This window comes from Colletotrichum karsti (assembly GCF_011947395.1).
Source record: "Colletotrichum karsti strain CkLH20 chromosome Unknown Scaffold60, whole genome shotgun sequence".
NCBI classification, from domain to species: Eukaryota; Fungi; Ascomycota; class Sordariomycetes; order Glomerellales; family Glomerellaceae; genus Colletotrichum; species Colletotrichum karsti.
Window position 1 is genome coordinate 68,784 of NW_024065960.1, and position 19,369 is coordinate 88,152.

Below are 19,369 nucleotides of genomic sequence, written 5' to 3' on the forward strand. Positions count from 1 at the left end.
TCGGACAACCGTCTCACCCAGAGGAGATTTGTTGGTCTTCTTAATCCTAATTCTATACATTCAAAACGTTCACTTCTTCTGTGATAGTGCTTTGTCCATCGCGGCGATGAAGCTCTTGATCTCGTCCACTGGAGGATGTGAGTGACAATCTCGTTTGGGGCAGCACGGACAAACTTACAGCTGTTGTAGTGGACCATGCTGACTCTGACGATGCCATCAGCGGGATCAAGGCCCAAGATGTCCTTCAGCAGACGGTACGAGTAAAAGTGCCCCCATCTGAACCCAAAGTCTGTATCCTTCTCAACGGCCGTGACCAGCTCCTTGGCACTCCATTCCTTCACTCTGAAGCTGATCGTCGGGACACGGCGTTCAGTGCCGGCATCTGATTCGCCGTAGATGGTGACATCACCCCGGCCGTTGAGATACTCGAGCAGAGTCGACTGCAACTGCCTCTCCTGCTCAATCTTGCCGCTCCAACCCTCAGACTGCGGAGTTCCCAGATACTCCAACACCTTTGGTACGGCAGACACCAGCTCATAGCTGCCACCCGCAAGCCCTAGCTTACCCTCGAGCGTCTCACTTTGGTTGAAGAAGTGCCCCAACGAACGCATGTGCTCATCCTGCGCCTTGCGGCTCGCGTACAACATGGCCGTGTGCGGGCCATACACCTTGTACCACGAAAAGGCATAAAAGTCGATACCTAGGGCCTTAACATCGATTGGCCGGTGAGGGGCATAAGCCACGCCGTCGACGCAGACGAGACCCTTTGGCGTGTTCTCATGGACCGCGGACGCAACGGCCGCCACGTCGTGGATCGTGCCGAGGATGTTGCTCGCGTGGGTCAGGGTTACGAGGCGGGTCTTTTGAGACAGCAGAGGCTTGAGATTTTCCACGGTGAGCTTAGGGTTGGTCGCGCTGTCCGGCTTCCACCATTTGAGGACGAGATCCTGGCGAGAGGCGAGGTCGACCCAGGAGGCGATGTTGGCTTCGTGGTCGACCGCGGAGACGATTATCTCGTCGGCCTTGTCGAATGAGAGAGTGTGAGAGAGGTTTCGACAGAGCTGGGTTGTCGAGGCGCCGAAGACTGGACATCGTTAGATCTGCCGGAAATGAGATATGCCCAGGGGACTACTACCGATCTCGTCCGGGGATGCGTTGATGTACTTAGCCCCGGCTTGGTAGCCGTCGCCATAGAGGGCAGTTGAGCGCTGGCCAACTTTGTAAGAAGCTCCTAGCTGGACGTTGGTCTGGGACAGGTAGTCCCGAATCCTGGTCGTTGTAAGTGAGCTGGCTGTGGACAGAGCTTGGAGGCCCAGACGCACGTATCGATAACACTTCCCAGAGTTTGACTCCCGCCAGCGTTATCAAAGAAGACTTGGTCTTGGGCCAGAGCCGGGAACTTGGCCCGAGTAGCCGCGATGTCGATTTGAGAAGACATTGCAAGAGTTGACAACTCTAGATCTCTGGGTGTAACTGGTTTGTGTCGGACACCTGAACTCAGGGATGCTAAGGGAACAGTTGAGATGAAATGAGCAAGATAAGATAATACAAGATGAGTCGTTGCAGTGGTTTAAGCTCTAAGACTATGGGACTCATGCAGTACCTTAAGGTAGCTCTTTCGTAAACGAAGCGGGGGTGAGCTGGAATTGAGTTACGCGATGGAACCGGGGCTAAGATGGCGAGCTGCCCAATCGAGACACTAATGACCAAGATGCACACGTCTGGAGCCGCAATTTGACGCCAATGAGATGGGGATGGGGATGCATGACGTTTGTATCGGAGGACGCCAGCGGCGGGGAATCTCGTGGAGGGGCGTGGGCGGGGGTCGGCGGTTGGCAACGGCTCCCTGAAGCTCCGGCCATCTGAACACTCGAGTTCCGTCCGAAGCCCGCATAGACGGAGGCCACACCACCAACTCCTTGCAGTGCGCCGGCGAGGTCACAATCTCATTGGAATTGAATGATGACCTCCTTAAGCCTGCAGCTCGAGCGAAGCACCACTTGCATACCATGTTGCTGGTGCATTCCTACTAGTACTCCAACACTAGACCTCCTGTGAAACCGAGCGCTTCCATGGGAAGAATAATGAATGCCAGATATAACTGCAGATGGCATTGGCTCCTTACCAGTCAGGCTGGCGACTCGCAATGCTTTCGAACAAAATGGAGCACCCGGCGCTTGAGCTGTCATGCAAGTCGCTGGGCATCTGAATGCCATATCTGAAGTCGTCCACTGGGTGGGTGGCAATCATGTTGGTAAAAGTTTCAACCTTTCTTTCTCTCCCTGAAGAAACCGATCTCTGAAAAGATTGGACGGCGGCGGTGTAAGAAATAACAACGGGATGCTGCACCGGGCGGGCTTGCAGGGTCCCGACGCCGCGCATGGGACGATTTGCCGCGAAAACAGCTGCCATGGGAAAAGATTTATGTGGGACCTCAGCCCACCTCCGATCCGATCAGCGAAGCTCATGGTCCCCAAATATGACCTTGGAAAGTCTGCCAACACAATTTTTTCTTTTCACTTGCGCACCAGACAAATCCTTTTCTACGAGATAACAAAGTTCAATTGAATCGGCCAAGATGAAGCGCAAGGCGGATTCGCGAATTGACGACAAGAAGCCGTCCAAGAAGAAGTCCAAGACCAGTTAGTTGGAAAAAACCCGTCGCCAACTTTACCAACGTCATTCCCACTAACACCGAGTCTTCCCAAAAAAACAGCCCTTTCGGCCGACGTCGCAAAGTCGCGATTCCGCAAGGGCCTCTTCGAAAAAGAAGTCCTCGACTCCTACACCTCCGAATACGCGACATCGTCCCCCTACAAGCACTCGGTCATCAGCGGCCTCGTCGATGATACCCTCCTCCGCTCCGTCCGCGACGAGATCCGCGAGAACGTCTCCTTCACCCCGAAAGAAACAGACATCTACAAGATCCACCAGTCCGGCGACCTCGCCAACCTCGACGGCCTCGACGACGAAGCCCTCGGCAAGCTGCCCTCCCTGCTCTCTCTGCGCGACGCCATCTACTCCGAGACCTTCCGCAACTATGTCTCCCACATCACCGGCTGCGGGCCCCTGAGCGGCCGCAAGACCGACATGGCCATCAACGTCTACACGCCCGGCTGCTATCTCCTCTGCCACGACGACGTCATCGGCAGCCGCAAGGTCAGCTATATCCTCTACCTCACCGACCCGGACAAGCCTTGGAAGGCCGAATGGGGAGGCGCTCTCCGCCTGTTCCCCGTCAACGAGCTCGAGGGCAAGGACGGCGAGGTCGCGAAGACGCCCGCTCCGGACCACACAAAGGTCATCCCGCCCGCGTGGAACCAGCTCTCCTTCTTCGCCGTCCAGCCGGGCGAGTCGTTCCACGACGTCGAGGAGGTCTACCACGCCGAGTCCAAGGCTCAGCTCGAGCAGGACGGCGGCCGCATCCGTATGGCCATCTCGGGCTGGTTTCACATCCCCCAGGTCGGCGAGGACGGCTACGTCAAGGGCGCGGAGGAGAAGCAGGTCAAGAACTCGGGTCTCATGCAGCTGCAAGGCAACCCGGACCAGCACGACACCCCGATCCCGCGGCCCGTCGAGGCGAAAGACCCCGGCTCGAACCCGGCCGCGGCCTTCGACGAGGCCGGTCTCGAGTTCCTGCTGAACTACATCACGCCGCAGTACCTGACGCCAGACACCCTCGAGCAGGTCGCGGCGCACTTTGAGGAGAACTCGAGCATCACGCTCTCCAACATCCTATCCAAGAAGTTCAGCGCCCGGCTGAGGGACTACATCGAGTCGCAAGAGAAGAAGGCCCTCCCCGAAGACGGCGCCAAGATCGAGAAGAAGACGGCCTGGCGCGTCGCCCGCCCGCCGCACAAGCACCGCTTTCTGTACCAGCAGCCCGCCGGCGCCGACGAGCTCCGCAGTTCGAAAGAAGAGAACCCCCTGACGGAGCTCCTCGACCACCTCCTGCCGTCGCGCCAGTTCCGCGAGTGGCTGCAGATGGCCACGGGCGTCGTCGTCGAGAACCACGAGTTCCTCGCCCGCCGCTTCCGTCACGGCAAGGACTACACCCTCGCGACGGGCCACACCGGCAAGCCGCGTCTCGAGTTCAACCTCGGCATCACCCCGTCCAAGGGCTGGGGCGACGACGATGACGAGGAAGAGAAGCCCGAAGCGGAAGAAGAGGAGAAGCCCAGCGGAAAGTCCAAGAAGGGAAAGAAGGGCAAGAAAGCAAAGGCGGAGCCCGAACCCGAGCCGGAGGACGAGGACGAACCGGTCGAGGTCGGCGGCCACGAGGTGTACATGGCCGGCGACGACGGCGAGGAGGACGAGGATGCGGCGATCTACAAGTCGAGCGGCGACGACGACAACATCCTCTTCTTCCAGGCGGCCGCGTGGAACAAGCTCACGCTCGTGCTTCGCGACAGCGGCACGCTTCGCTTCGTCAAGTACGTCGGCCGCGCGGCCAAGGGCGACCGCTGGGACATCTCGGGCGCGCTCGGCATCGACAACGAAGAGCTCGAGGCCCAGATCCGGGGCGAGGGGGCGGGCTCCATCCTCCAAGGCGCCGGTGAGCTGGACTCGGAAGACTCGGAGGACTACGAGTCGGTGTCTGATGAGGACGAGGAGGACGAGGACGAGGACTCGGGGTCGGAGTCATCGTGGAATGGCTTTTCCGACCCTCCCAACGGGGCGGCGAGCGAGAGCGACTAGAGCCCTCCTGTTTCTTTTCCGTTTGCATTCACGACCAGGTAGAGACCGGCCGTGATATGGGTGCTGAGTTTACTGGTTTGCATCAAGGGCTGGTAGACAAAACAAAAGTAATGAAATGACCATATGACTTTCTTGATTCATTCCATCGTCGCAACGATCAAGCTCGCAGAGCTATGCTATGCTACAGTGTTTGAAACACATCCAAAGGACGAAAGCAATTCGCGGGATGTAAATGCTTCGATGCCCTCAGGCGACTCGACCAAACAAAAAACCGTTTCGCTACCCCGGAACGCCGTCCACTTTCGTGGATTCTTTCATCTACTCATGCGAGAGCAATGCAGAGGAAACCAAACAAACGACAATGCTGAATGTAAATGATGCAGCCGTATCCCTCACATCTCTCTCTAGAACTTCTTCAGATCCTTCTCGGGCACCGTCCTTACAAAGGCGTGCCTCAAGAAATGCAACCACACCTTGTTATGCTTCTTCTTCTTCTTCTTCTTCTTCTTGTCGCCCTTCTTACCCTTCTTCTTTTCTACTTCTACGTCTTCGTCTACGTCATCATAATCGTGTTCTTCATCGTCTTCGTCTACTGAGTCTTCGTCTTCTTCGAAATCTTCCGCAAGAGCCTTGCCCTTGGCGCTCTCCTGTCCGATGCGGTGCGCCAGCTTGACGTAGCTCCGCACGGTCAGGTCCGACAGGCTGTAGATCTCGTCGGTGAATGTGCTGTACTCGACCTCGAACTCGAAGGGGTTCGGCTTGGGCTTGTTGGACTTGGGATCCTTGTCCTTGTGGATGCCGTCGCGCCACTTATTGGCGGATGCGCCCTCTTCATGCGTCATATCGTTGTTGATGTATGTCAGGTTCGCGAAGTACTGGGTGTATCCAAGGAAGGTCAAGGGCTGAGGCGCGTAAGCAGGGCCCGGGCCAGAACCGGATGGAGGTGGTTCGGGGACGACCAAGTTCGGATCTTCGCCCAACTTTGGCGGCTTGTTCTTGCCCTTCTTCCCCTTCTTCCCCTTCTTCTTCTTCTTCTTGGCAGCTTCAATGTCGCGCTTAAGCTCCTCGTGAATCGGATCGTCATCGGTCGGAAGCTGAATTGATGACAGCGTATCGGTGAACGAGTCAGTCCAAACTGCCGCGTTCTCGAGACCGGAGATGTTGTACTCCATGACACGGAGCGTTGGGAAGTAATTGGGAACGATGCTCGGGCCGATCAGAGAGAGGTGGTATCGCTCTGCGTACTTGCCGCCCAGGTCCTTTGACGGCTTCTTTTTGTGCTTCTTCTTTTTCTTGTCTGTCTCGACAGACTCTGATTCCTCAAGCACCTTGGACACGTTTGGAAGCTTCGACCAGCCCTCTCGCAACTCCTGGAGGTAGTCCGCTGCAGACTGAATTTCAAGTTCGTCCTCGAAAGCTTCGCGACTGACCTCGTCGTCAACGGCGAATCCACCGAGGATATCGATGTCGACGTCCTTAGTGTCGTGCACGATGAAATGGTCGATGTTCATGTGGCCGTACAAAGATCCCACGACAACGTCACGATATTGACGCATCCACAGGTTGTACTTCTGCCAACACGTCTCGTCCCAGTTCTTCTTGCTGTCGGTACGAGCAGGCGGCACATGGCCCATGAGAATAGCCTTCATGCCGCGGTCGCGGAGGAATTGTAGCTGCACGCGGAGCCACTCCATCTGCTTGAAACCAGGCTCCGATGGCTGCTGGCAGTCGTCGACACCCGCATTTCGGTCGAAGAAGTACAGCGTGTTCAAGCTGAAGACGGCCAATTTGTTCGGGATGACCTCGACGTAGAACCAGCCGCCGAATCCAAAGGAGTGACGCTGCTCCTCGGGGATGAAATGCTTCCATATTTCGGCGTAGTAACCGAGCCACTTATTCGGACCAGGTCGCAGAATGTTATGCGGCAAAATGTCGTTGTTTCCGAATGTGGGAATGACTGGCACCGTCATGCGCGTGGAATCGGTCGGGTGGGCAAAGGTCTCGAAAAACTTGTCGGCAATGAGTCGATTTGTGCCAAGAACTTGGCTTGCGTTCCGAGGGATGTCCTCGTCGCTGTCGTGGCGCGCTGAATCACCAGTCCAGATGATGAAGTCGATGTCGTCGGCGATGTTCGCCTTGATCCAGTCGAAAGTCGCATCTACAAGAGCCAAGGGGGAATCGCAATCGGATGTTTCTGCGCCGTAGTATCCTGAGGGTCCGTTGCCCTTGTGGCATGCTTCTTCTTCCGCCGTAGAGGTATGGGGTTGATAAAATTGATCTGGATGAAAATCTACAGGCGCACGGCACTTGTTAGCTCCCTGTTCCTATTTCGAGGCGCACGCTGCCGCCAGCTACAGGACGCCATCGCGTCTGACAGCCATGCCGCTCGAGCAGCGATTTGGGTGTCGTCAGGTTGCATCCCACGTACCTGTAATGTGCAGGAACTTCCCGTTCAAGCGGCGAGGCTGTTCCTGAACGCCTGCGGGCGCAGAGTTAGAGGCAGGACCAATAACTTGTTGCAGGTGCCCACTGGCGACAGGTGTTGCTGTGACGCCATGCAGGAACTGCTGGAGCAGGGCGAGCTGCATCGGCAGCGAGCCCACTATTGCGGGTAAAGACCGCATTGCTGGGAGGTCCGAGGCGCGGCGCGGTACCTGGGTTTGATCTTTGGCAGCTTTGACGTGTAGAGGCGCGACGACGGACGACCTGCCGAGAGAAAGGATGAAGAGCTGAATGGGACGGCTGTCGCGTGGGAGCCAAAAAAGAGAGCGGGAGGGAAGCGAGGCGTCGACTGGGGGAGCGATTCAAGGTTATTAAATCATGGTTTTCTGTTCCCCGAGCTTCTTTTCTGTCCCCGTAGAAAAGAATAGGTGAAGAGCGCGGTGTGGTCTGTAAATGGTCGAAGACAGGGTCTGACTGGCTTCCTGCGGTGGCCGTGACTTGAATTTCAGGGCTCCGGGGCTGGGCGAGGCGGGCGCAGGGAACCAGGGAGCTGATATTGAGTGGCACCCAGATCTTTTTCCCTCCCTGGTGGTGGTGAGGAACACAGGACGGGCGAGATTGAGAGACGAAAAAAAAGGCCAGGGTCCACGTCACAGTTACAGCTCTTGGGTAGGTCCTGGCTGTGCTATCCGTAAGGTACCTTAGGTATGCTGGCCAGGGAATAGGGAAGCTCGGTGCTAGTGGTGGAAAGACCCTAAAAAAACCAGTTGAACTCGAGGGGTGATCCTCCCGTTGACGGCTGTTGGGCTTTTAATCTGACGGACGCAAATGGCGACGATGATGCTTTGTGGCGCCTTTTCTGGTTTGCGGTTTAGGCGTTGTTGGCTGGTGACCAACTGTGACTGGGAAGAGGATGTCAGCGAAGCAGAGAGAGACGCATCACAAGTGCCATCTTTCAAGGGATCATCTTCAAAAGTCGGACGGGAAGAGCGTTGTCTCATGCTCTTTAATGTGTTGCTCATCCGCCAGTTCCGACCAATACTTGTTGCACATCTTCGCATGCGCTCTGCCTCCTCCCGCGTTAGGTTGTCTCTATCCCCGCCTTTCCCCCCCTCCGCATCTGGGTGCAAGTCGCTAGAAACATCGCAAAATATTGGCCATCAGGGTCTATGGATCCATGGATGATGAGGCGACGGGAGGTGGTCAGAGGTGAAACCCCTCACTTTGCACAACGCGCTGGTCGTCGCAGTGTTTCCAGGTCGCATTTACTCTGCTAGGCCCCAGACTCCAGCATCTCGCGCCCACTGACACGCTGCTGGCCAGTCCACAAGGCTGAAAACCTTAGTTGCCAGCAGCCAATCGAGCATCAGCACTTCAACACGTGTGTTCGTGAGACGACACCCTTCGCCTCCTGGAAAGGGTCCCCTCGTGCCTGAGACACAGCATTCGACCGCAGTCACTGGCCAGCAGTCGCTATCTCCAAGACAAGGGCGGCAACACGAAAAGGCAATGCAGCACACGAGCCATCAACCAGGACCTGTGAAGGAAGACGAGAGGGGAGTCGTTGATGGTGTCGGCACCTATGATCGGCCCCCGTGGCCCCTTGCCGCTGCATCCTACGCCGTCGAGCGAGGTCGTCAGACCAGAAATGTGACCACCATCAACAGTAAGTTAGTTGGCTCGCACAAAAGGTCTGCAGCAGCCGCATCCGCATCACTGGGGTAGGCCAGTTGGCGCGAGTCAACCGGCACTTACGCAGTACTTGCCGTCGCTTGATCTGCCCGCTCCCACACTCCATCGTGGGGCCGCGTGATGCTCGATATAACACACACATCCATGATCTGGAGAGGCTGTATTCGTTCTCCTCGCTTGAACGTGCCAAGGCAGCTCTTAATGCCGCCCGTCTGAGGCAGCGAGGAGGAAGCCGTAACGAAGTGCAATATACTAAGGTTGCGCTCGTGTCCGTCCCTCGGCTGACGAACTGACGTCATGTTACTTCCGCACTGCTTCTACGCTGCTGGCCAACCCCTTCTGGAAAACCCCAGAACAGCGCCTAGTGAGTGATCATGGTTTGACAGGATGCCAGAGTACGACCGCGGTCAGCACATATTCCATCACATGGAGCCGCCTTGCCCCAATGTTTACTCCGTGGCTGCTCCCCTTCTCACCTCAGAGTTGATCACTTGACTGAATGTCATATCTGATTATTTTGATCCTTCAAGGGTCCTGTCAGTTGGTTGCAACCAACAACGGTACACTGCCTGCCAGTCACCAATGCACCACCAGTCGAATCAACGCCGAATTCGAGCCGAATTTAGAACACCTCTGCATATCCCGGCCAGCTTGGCAAAAGACGGGCCTGTCACCGAGTGTCAACTATCTGCGGCTCTCCCGACTCGCATCGGCGTCGACTTTGGGAAAAAAGGGTGTTCAGATCAAATCCGCAACGGCAGCTAGCGGGCAGTCCTAGCCGGGAGAAGAGTTGTCGAACAGGAACGAAACTCGGCTCGAATATCTCTATCTTCAACTCAACTTCTGAAAAGACAAAAAGAGGGCGGCCCCCACCCTGGCCAATGCAACCCGAAACTAAGCCGGATCCGCCCTAGCGCCCTCCAGCTCCATCGGCCAAACACCAAAAGATTTCTGCGCTTCGTGTTTTCTTTCCCTTTCTTTCCTCTTTTCTACATACATTCAACGCAACACGATCCTGTCGACTCACGCTGCTGACCTCTACCATGTTTGTCGCAAAACCAGGTTATCGTTGCCAGATCAATCAGCCGCTCGTTTGAGGGTCGCCATCGCTCTTCGCTTCCGTGATGGCCTCCCATGGTTTTTCGCGGCCACATGTCTCAAACACTGCCAGACCGAGTCTTTTTTTGAAACTCTTGTCATCACGGCTCTGCATCTTATCAGATCTACGAAATCTCGTTTGTTTGAAGGTGCATTGGCGCTTTGGGCTTCTAGAACTTCGGATACTCCTACCCGACGCAAAACAACTGACGATGAGACCGAGGCCAAGGCCGTCGGCATGAGCAAAACATGTCGTGACAATTACTGGGATATCTTGTTGAAAGTTTTCATAATGATACAACTCGAGACGAGACGGCCTTACGCCGGTGCGGGAGTAGGTCCCTTGAAGTACTTGCTGGGAACGAGCGGCATCTTGGATACCGTCGCTGCCCTCTTCTTGCCTCGCACAACCACGTCCAGCTCAGTCCCCGACTTGTGGTGCCCCTCCTTCACGTATCCCATGGCAATGTTCTTGCCCAATGTTGGGCTGGGCGAGCCGCTGGTGATGACGCCCACCTTCTCGCCGTCCTTGGTGAAGATCTCGGCGCCTTCACGCGCAGGTGCGCCTGTGACGACGAAGCCTACGCGACGTCTCTCGATGCCGGCGCCGCCCTTGCTCTTGGGCACAAGCTGCTTGGTGATGACCTCGGCGCCGTGGAAGCCGCCCTTGGTCCTCCTCTCCTTGGGGATGATCCAGGAAAGGCTGCCCTCCACCGGCGTCGTGGTGTCGTCGATGTCATGGCCGTACAAGCACATACCGGCCTCCAGGCGCAAGCTGTCGCGCGCGCCCAGACCAGCGAGCTGAAGTCTCTCCGGGCCGGCGACCTCGAGCAGGGTCTCGGCGAGCGGTTGCGCCTCGCCGTTGGTCGACTTGAACGAGATCTCGAATCCGTCCTCTCCCGTGTATCCTCCTCGGCTGATCATGGCCTTCTCGGACGTCGTCTTCCACTCGCCGTTGACCTTATATCTGAGCTTGGCGAAGCCAGTGTTGCCAAAGTAAAGCTGCTCCAAGTTGAGTCCGTCCGCGGGGTCAATGATCTCCTGGAGAATCTCTGCAGACTGAGGACCTTGTAGGGCAACCAAGCCGTATCCCTCCAGAACCTCCCACCAGAAGTCGTTGCTCTCGGGCTTCTGCAGCTCGGCCGTCTGTTCGGTAAGGTACTTGAAGATCTTCTCCCGCGTACCGGCGTTGGAGACGACGGCGTACTCGTTCTCCCCGAGGCGGGTGATCATGGTGTCGTCGACGATGCCTCCGGTCATGGGCCAGAGGAACGTGCTGAGCTTGCTCGAGTTGATCTCCATGTCGGCGACGCTGGAAGGCGTGACGGTCTCGAGGAAAGATGCCGCCTTGGGCCCGGTGAAGCGGTGCTGCACCATGTGGCTGACGTCGAAGAGGGAGGCGTGGTTGCGGGTGAAGTGGTGGGACTCGGCAAGACTCAGCCCGGTGTACTGCACAGGCATGTGGTGGCCGCCGAAGATGACCATCTTGCCGCCATGGGCAAGGTGGAAGTCGTACAGAGGCGTCTTGTCCTGCTTCGAGAATGCGGCCAGCTTCTCCTTCCAGTTCTTGCGCGCATCCGCCGAGTAGAAGCGTACGGGCGCCGCCATCGGCATCGGGGCCGAGGTGGAGGTCGCTCCGGCGGCGGCGCGGGCGAGTGCGAGGGGCCTGCCATTGCGGCAGGGAGAGGCAAAGAGCGGCCTCGCCGTCCTGGCGGCTGCGACAAGGCGTAATCTGGTCATCTTGGATATCAATGGATCTGTTTCTCTGGAATCCAATGTAAGGGAAAGTTCCTGAGGAAGAGGTCGAGGCGGGGAGAATGAGCTTGGGGATGTAGGTCCCTGGGCCGATAAGAAGCGATAGGGAAGCGGGTCCGCTCGGCTCTCAGGCCGAGCACCTGCGGTAGCTACCCGAAGGTGCAAGCCAAAACTGGTGTGCCGAAGGCGATGTCGGAATGACATCCCCAATCAAGACATGGTATTCCCAGAAGGCATCATATGATTTCGGTATTCTTTTCCATGAACTGGCACTGTAGTTTGCGGTTGTAGTGAGTAGGTAGAATGAGATGTCCACATAACCCTAACCCTTGCAAGTAGGCAGCTTACCCTGAGAGCCCTCCACGATTCGTGGTTCGTGGCTTGAGAGTCGGCAATTTAGCCGATCTATAATTAAACGTTATTCGAATGATACGGGTAAACATATAAAATTAGTTATTGGCTTAATGGTTTGAAAACCTTTACTGTATTCTTTGCGGACCGACGGCTCAGCGTAGCACAGTTTACACTATCTCTGCCAACAGACTCAGCTCTAACGAGATGCTACTCATGGTGTACCGCATGAATGCCCTTCGAGTAGAACTCCTCAAATATATATGCCCTGTTGTTGCCATCGTAAGCAAGATTGACTTCCATTCCGGTTCATGCCTCTTTACCGACAGGTTTACTTTCTATCCCGAACAAATCTCATCTCGGCAGGTAGTGCCCCACTAAGAAGTGCTGTCTCCGTTGTATTCGACTTGATGGTCTTCCAGCCAAGCCAAGCCTATGTCCATCTCTAAGAATAGTGTCGCAGATAACTATTTTGGAATTGAGTAAAGTATCGGGGAATAGATGCTGGCTGATCTTTCACCAATCAACTCGCTGCACCGAAGAGATCCGAGTGGAACAGATGCCACCGGCATCCGCTCCGGACCAGTTGTACGGCGTGAATGTTTCTTGATGTTCGTCATAACGCCGGATAAAAACGGGGCCAACAACGTCAGGCCCGGGCGTCATTGAACCGGCGATCAACCGCAAAACCTGAATTTGAGCCGGACCATGATGAGACGATGTCCCGAGGGAACGGATGAGGAGACCGGGCGCGCGTTGCAAGCGGTTGCAAGCGAACCAGGCAGTTGTGATTGCTGGGTGATTGCAACCGTGTCTGACGCGAAACAACGACATGATTTTGACCACGGTAACATTCCACCAGAGATGAAGGAGTGAACGTATTCATAGACTCCTTCAAAGGCACACTACACACTACAATTGATTGTGTATCGTAGTAGGAACATTCCATGAAAATAATGCGAGTGCTTATTTAGATCCAAAAGCAAGGGAGACACGCGAAGCGCGACTACCGAAGTACCTAGGCCAAGCAAGCACGCAAGCTGGCGCATGTGCGACACGAAGAAGCTTAACAGATCGTGTTCTTGGTATTGCATCGGGAAAGCAGAATTCGATGGGAAATAACCGCTCCTGAAGTATTGCCATTTTGCCTTTGTGCAACAAGCACATGCCAGTTACGCAAGGCAAGCTGAGAAGCATCAGATAAACATCAGACTCGACGCGTGGAGCTCACGAGATATCATTCTTCGGCACTCTTCCATACTGGGTATACAAGCGATACCTTTCAACACCAGAGATATCGGCTCATGAGGTGATGGGCCATGGCAGACGGGAAAGGCGAAAGTCTCGCCAGCAAGCAACCACAAGCAGGCAGGGTGTATCGCTGATCCGGCATGTGCCATGGCGGGATTGCGTGGGCACTCGCCACAGGTCGAGGGATCGTCCGGAGCTTTCAGGCATGGTCTCCGCCACGAATTAGCGATGGTTTTCGATCTCCAGGCTAAAGGTTCGATGGCCACGGCCACACTTGGATGGAGCATCGCATTGTGACAGCCAACAGGGGCCGAGCAGCCACGCCTCGGGACCGTCTTTGCGTCTCCAAGACCCTAAAAAGAAGTGGGAGACACTAAGGCAGTGTAGATGACTGGGAATGGATGGTCACCGTGGCTGGCACCTGTGGCATCTGTGGCTCCCTCGGCAAACACCCCCGCAAAATGGAGGAAGCTCATGCTGGGATGAGCATTTCCCTCGACCACCACTTATGGACCTCATGTTTCGGCCTATGAGAGCCTCAATTTCAACTGTATGGCACCAATTTAACGGGGACAACAACTCGATTCTCAACGCTAACAAGCACGGTCTTTTCCCCCGAAGCAGAGGCTAAATTAGTCGAGTGGCTAAGAGCAGTCTGCGGTGCCTGCCCCCTCAACTGTATCCGTACGTACCTACCTTATGATACGGATGCGACGCCGTGCGGTAAGCCCGCTGATTTACTCACCACCCTTGCAAGTGGTCTTTTGGTGGTGCTAGTGTAGACGCGACTTTAGCCTCCGGCCAACCAATCGCAGTCCGCCAGCACCGTCCTTTCGCGCTCCCTTTTCGTCTCCTCCATCCTCTCCATATCAAATTTCACATCTGGCTCATTTTGATTGCGGGTTCAACAACTGCATCGTGATCTCCTCGCCTTTTGATTTTTTGCCCATAATTTTTTTTTCTCCGTCTCGTCCTCAAGACGGATATTCTTGCCGCTCCCCGCCCTCGCCGCGCGCCCACACCGAGAGCAACCGCTTACCACCGTAAGAGATTGCATTCGGGCTAGCTTCGAAACAGCTTCCCAGCACTTACTTCTGCTCTCCCGTCGTACAGAGTACTCGTCGCCTCAATCGCCCGTCGTTCCAGCCCTTCTCCCACCCAACCGGCACGGATACGTTTGCCTCATGCCATCCTAATCTCCGTTCAACTCACACCCAAAACGGTCCATTCGCAGGGCTCTCCGTTTCTGTCGCCTCTTCATTGCATGCTGCTGTCCCTCTTTCGGACGAGGTCCCACACGCAGCTGCAGTGCTGAGCGACAGACCGAACCGCGCCGGACCACCAGGCCCGTATCGGGAACCCATCCATCACCTCACCAGGGACCCCCCCAAAATCCGATATACAATCAGCCAAAATGTCCACCGAGCCGTCCCCTCGCGCTGTGCGTTTTTCCAACGGCGACGACGAATTGCGCCCACACGAGATCATGCCCCAGCGTCCTCTCCCCATCCCCGTCGACTCCGACAACTCTGCCTCGTCTGCCGATTCCCACCCTGACGACCCGCACGCCCTCGAGCGCCAAGATGAGGTCGGTTCTCTCGCCAGATACTCCGAGGGTCAGGTTGGTTCCGTGTCCAACTTGGTTCAAGCTACGATAGCCAACGGCGGTATCACACGAAGTCTACGAAGCAACGCCAGCGACGGCGATCCTGTCTATACAAACGGCACTGCTGCCGCAAAAGTCCAAAGGCCCAGTGCCCCCGCGAGAACCCCTTCCAACACCTACGCCCCAGCCGCCCACCGCAGGCCTCTACCTCAAGCCCCTCCGTCCTTCGTCGAGACCGTACGAGCATCCTCTAGGGGTCGCCCACGACCCAGTGAGAGGTTTCGCCAGCAAGAGAGAGCATACGTTCAGAGACTACGTCAGGATCACGGTGACGGCTATCCCTTCGACGGCTATTCCAACGGCATGAGTCAAGGCGGTGATTCCGACTCCGAGGGCGAGACGCCCTCCTCCGAAGGACCCTTTGACGACAGATACGACCAGGAAACAATCATGTTCTATGGCAACGACGATTTGCAGCCCAGCGACGAAGATCTCAAGGACCCCGCGAACCGGGAACGGCTAGAGTGGCACGGCATGCTGGAAGCTGTCTTGACTGGAGATGTTGTCAGGCAAGAAAAAAAGAGGCTGATTGGCTCCAATGAGACAGCAATAGGAATGAGTGGACAAAAGGCCGAGCTTTGGCTTGGCATTCGATCAAAGGTCTGCGGAAGACATCTGCCCGTGCAAAGACGAATGGTTGAGGAGGCCCGCTCGGCGCTTGACCGTACCCTGGACGAGATCATCAACTTCTCCGTCAAGGGCGAGAGCGAAGCTGGAAAGCCGCCCTACGAACAAGTCAAGGACGTGGTGAAGAAGATTGACAAGTGCGAAAGTCTGTACCCCTCGTGGACGTCACTGGCGGCCGAACACCCGTCAGCCAACTCGCCGCTCTTCCACGAAGCGTCAGAATCTATCATTTCCTGGTATAACACTAATGAACTCATCAACACGGAACTTGCCATTCTCAAGAAGTGGGTAGGCAACGAAGAATTGGACTTCACGAGGACACGACAGCGCTCTCCTGTTGGCAATGGCATCACAGACGAATCGTCATTCCTCGACCGATTGATGAAAGAAGATGGCCTCAAGTCACTTTACGATGAGGAGTTTGACACCGAGAAGAACAAGGATGCGCATAAGGGCATGTTGCCAGGAATCTCAACGGTCATCAACAAATCCAAGGATACTCTCATCCGCAACTTCGCCGCCTTCCAAAAACGCCATCTCCCTCCCTACATCGAAGAGCTTCTCACGCTGATTAGTTTCCCATCTCGGTTGATTGAGGAGATTATCAAGATGCGACTCGCTTACGCTAAGAAGGTCAAGGAGTCCGCGCAACAAAATCCCATGATGCAGGACCAGATGATCGGTCAATTCCAATTGCTCCTCAAGCTGGCAATCCGTATCAAGTTGGAGTGTCTCGCCGTTACGCAGCCAGAACCCGGCTGGGAACTTCCGCCCTGCATCGATGAATCGTTCGACCAGGTTGTTCTGGATGCTCTGAAATACTACTTCAAAATGCTCAACTGGAAGCTCAGTGGCAACAAGAACACCTTCAAGGAAGCTGAACTGCTGTTTCAAGAGTGGGATTTCGCCAACGAGATCGGCAGTCACCTTCTGGGCGGTGACGTCGAAGTGGCCGAGCAGTTCAGCTCTTTAACGTTCAAGGCCATCAACCGTCTGAGTGTGACATTCGAGAAGGAGCTTCAAGTCAAGCCGAAGGAGAGTACGGCTGAGATGAGCAAGAGATATAAGCAATGCTTGGACTCCGTTCGAGTAAGGCAGCGGATGTTGCAGCGATTCTCCAGGATGTTGAGCGAAAACTACGAAAACGCATCCGACTTTAGCATCTCGTTCGACCCGGAGAAGCTCCAGGAGTTCTACGACAGACTTATTTCCTCTGGGCACTTCCAGGTCTTTACCGATCTCTACGAAGCAGAGGGCATCTTCATCATGGCATCACCCTCCTTACTCGAAAGACACGAGGCCATCCACTCCATTCTCGGCCTCAGCTCCCCAGAGCAGTTTTCCGAGGATGTCACAGACCCCTACCTTCTGGTATTGCGCCCCGAAAGCTCGCCGCACTGGTTCGGCGATGTTGTACCACTCTCTGTTCGAGAACGAAGTATCGACCTGAAGAAAGGTCACATGAGACTTGTAGCTGCTGGTGCACAGGCTCGGCTCGTAAATGCCAGGAAGGCTTTCATCGATGCTGTGGATATGCACGTTGATCTGGTGGTCGAGCAGAGATCGAACCTGCACAAGGTCAACACGCGTCTCATGGAAATCAGGCGAGTCGCCTACAAACTGTCCAATAACTTCATGGACAGTGTTGAGATCATTCGAAAGCAAACCCAGGGCAGAGAGGTTCAGGAACTCATCCAGACTTGCTTCGTCTTCGCAACAGAGTTCGGTCAGCGATCACTGCTTGTCATGGACAGCAATCGGAAACAAATGAACAACTTGAAGCTCACAAAACTTGCGCTGGATTGGGTCAGCTTCATCTGCGATGACTGTATCGCATCGGATCGAAAGACGTTCCGGTGGGCGGTCTTGGCTCTGGAGTTCGCCATGGGCATGACACGAGGAAGGCACATCCTGGCCTTGGGCGAGGATGAGTATGCACGGCTTCGAGCCAAGGTGGCCGGTTGCATGGCTCTTCTCATCTCGCACTTTGACATCATGGGTGCCAGATCCAACTTGGCCGCCCAAGCAGAGAAGGAGCGCATTGAGGCTTTGGTGGGTCAGTTCAAGCGTCTTGATAAAAATCGGATGCTCGACGATCAAGAGGCTTCGAAATGGATCACAGAGCAGAGATTGGAGGAAATCGACAAAGTGGACGAATTCAGGAAGGCGAAGGAAGCCGAAAGACAGGCACTCGGTCGCGTCCTCGAGGGAAACAACGAAGTTGACCGTTCCCTCGCATACCTCTCGTCATCAGCTACGAACATCACGATGCGCTGGCAGCAGGGTCACTTTGTGGGCGGCGGCACTTTTGGCAACGTCTACGCCGCTATGAACCTTGATTCTGGCCACTTGATGGCTGTCAAGGAGATTCGTCTGCAGGATCCCAAGTTGATTCCTACTATTGCCGAGCAGATCAAGGACGAAATGGGTGTTTTGGAGGTGCTCGACCACCCCAACGTTGTATCCTACTACGGTATCGAAGTCCACCGAGACAGAGTCTACATCTTCATGGAATTCTGTCAAGGTGGTTCTCTTGCAAACTTGCTGGAGCACGGCCGTATCGAGGATGAACAAGTCACTATGGTTTACGCATTGCAGCTGCTTGAGGGTCTTGCTTACCTCCATGAGAGCGGCATTGCCCATCGCGATATTAAACCAGAAAGTAGGCAAAACCTAATCGAGAGACCAGACTATATATGCTAACAAAATCTTAGACATCCTTCTCGACCACAACGGTATCATCAAGTACGTTGACTTTGGTGCTGCGAAGGTCATTGCAAGACAAGGCAAAACGCTAGTCCAGGACATAACCGCTACCAAGCCCAACAAGTCCATGACAGGAACACCGATGTACATGTCACCTGAAGTCATCAAGGGCGAGAATCCAGGCAGGGCGGGCTCAGTAGATATCTGGTCTCTAGGTTGCGTCATCCTAGAGATGGCCACAGGCCGCCGCCCCTGGGCTAATCTCGACAACGAATGGGCCATCATGTACAACATTGCCCAAGGCAACCCGCCTCAGCTGCCGTCGACCGACCAACTCAGCCCGCAGGGAATCGATTTCCTGAGAAGGTGTTTCACTCGGGATCCCAAGAAGAGAGCATCCGCGGTTGAGCTTCTTCAGCACGAATGGATCATGACAATCAAGAGCCAGGTCGTCGAGCCACCCACGCCAAGTGACTCTAGTTCAGTCCAATCGACGCCCAGCTCTCGCAGCGCAAACAACGACGGCTTCTACTAGGGACAGAAAGCGTCGCTTGATATTGACCTTTCGCCCGTTAAGGAAGCGGGAACGAGCACAGAAACTTCAACACCAGAGTCATATTCCGACACGGCGAGCTAGGCATTTATTTTCTTCTATAACAGCACACGATCATTTCCATCATACCGGGCAACCCCCAGAAACTGCATCAGCGAAGCGTTTGGAGTCATTTCCTCGAGGGTCTTTGTGCTTTTTCTGGTTAGGGGTTCAAAGGTAGTATTGTCAGTCGCTGCTTCGGGAGAAGGGGTTTTCTTTTTCTTTTCTTCTCATGACAAACACGAACATGAATGTGACATAAGGAAAGTGGGAAATACCGGACAGAGGTTGACACACGAGAATAGCTGTGGCAGGATGCGAAGTCATATCATGTAATACAAAATAATACCCAACGGCCACAGTCGCCCTTATATCTTCACTCAAGATCTTTGATTCATGTGTTCGTACTGGCTAATTAAGGTATAGTAAACATATTGTCAACAGTATACATGATGAGTGGGTTGGCAAGACATCTCCATAGTCGCAAGGTG

At 55.1% G+C, this 19,369-nt stretch overlaps 5 protein-coding genes across 5 annotated transcripts; 2 read left to right on the forward strand and 3 right to left on the reverse strand.

Annotated features, from left to right (window-relative positions):
• Window positions 1-69: 69 nt before the first annotated feature.
• On the reverse strand, window positions 70-1,438 carry CkaCkLH20_12491 (aminotransferase class-v; the record flags this gene model as incomplete). Its single annotated transcript, XM_038895204.1, has 4 exons — window positions 70-128; window positions 179-1,084; window positions 1,136-1,269; window positions 1,323-1,438. 4 exons carry the CDS (start codon window positions 1,436-1,438, stop codon window positions 70-72), a joined length of 1,215 nt encoding a protein of 404 aa, XP_038739472.1.
• A 1,140-nt stretch (window positions 1,439-2,578) lies between these two features.
• Window positions 2,579-4,698, forward strand: CkaCkLH20_12492 (pkhd-type hydroxylase tpa1; the record flags this gene model as incomplete). Its single annotated transcript, XM_038895205.1, has 2 exons — window positions 2,579-2,642; window positions 2,717-4,698. 2 exons carry the CDS (start codon window positions 2,579-2,581, stop codon window positions 4,696-4,698), a joined length of 2,046 nt encoding a protein of 681 aa, XP_038739473.1.
• Window positions 4,699-5,102: 404 nt separating this feature from the next.
• CkaCkLH20_12493 (uncharacterized protein) lies at window positions 5,103-7,322 on the reverse strand (the record flags this gene model as incomplete). Its single annotated transcript, XM_038895206.1, has 2 exons — window positions 5,103-6,988; window positions 7,127-7,322. 2 exons carry the CDS (start codon window positions 7,320-7,322, stop codon window positions 5,103-5,105), a joined length of 2,082 nt encoding a protein of 693 aa, XP_038739474.1.
• Window positions 7,323-10,248: 2,926 nt separating this feature from the next.
• On the reverse strand, window positions 10,249-11,670 carry CkaCkLH20_12494 (glycine cleavage system T protein; the record flags this gene model as incomplete). Its single annotated transcript, XM_038895207.1, has 1 exon — window positions 10,249-11,670. One exon carries the CDS (start codon window positions 11,668-11,670, stop codon window positions 10,249-10,251), a length of 1,422 nt encoding a protein of 473 aa, XP_038739475.1.
• Window positions 11,671-14,701: 3,031 nt separating this feature from the next.
• On the forward strand, window positions 14,702-18,821 carry CkaCkLH20_12495 (uncharacterized protein; the record flags this gene model as incomplete). The annotated part of the gene is made up of 2 exons (XM_038895208.1): window positions 14,702-18,242; window positions 18,295-18,821. The coding sequence occupies 2 exons, from the start codon at window positions 14,702-14,704 to the stop codon at window positions 18,819-18,821; spliced, it is 4,068 nt and encodes a 1,355-aa protein (XP_038739476.1).
• Window positions 18,822-19,369: the final 548 nt, after the last annotated feature.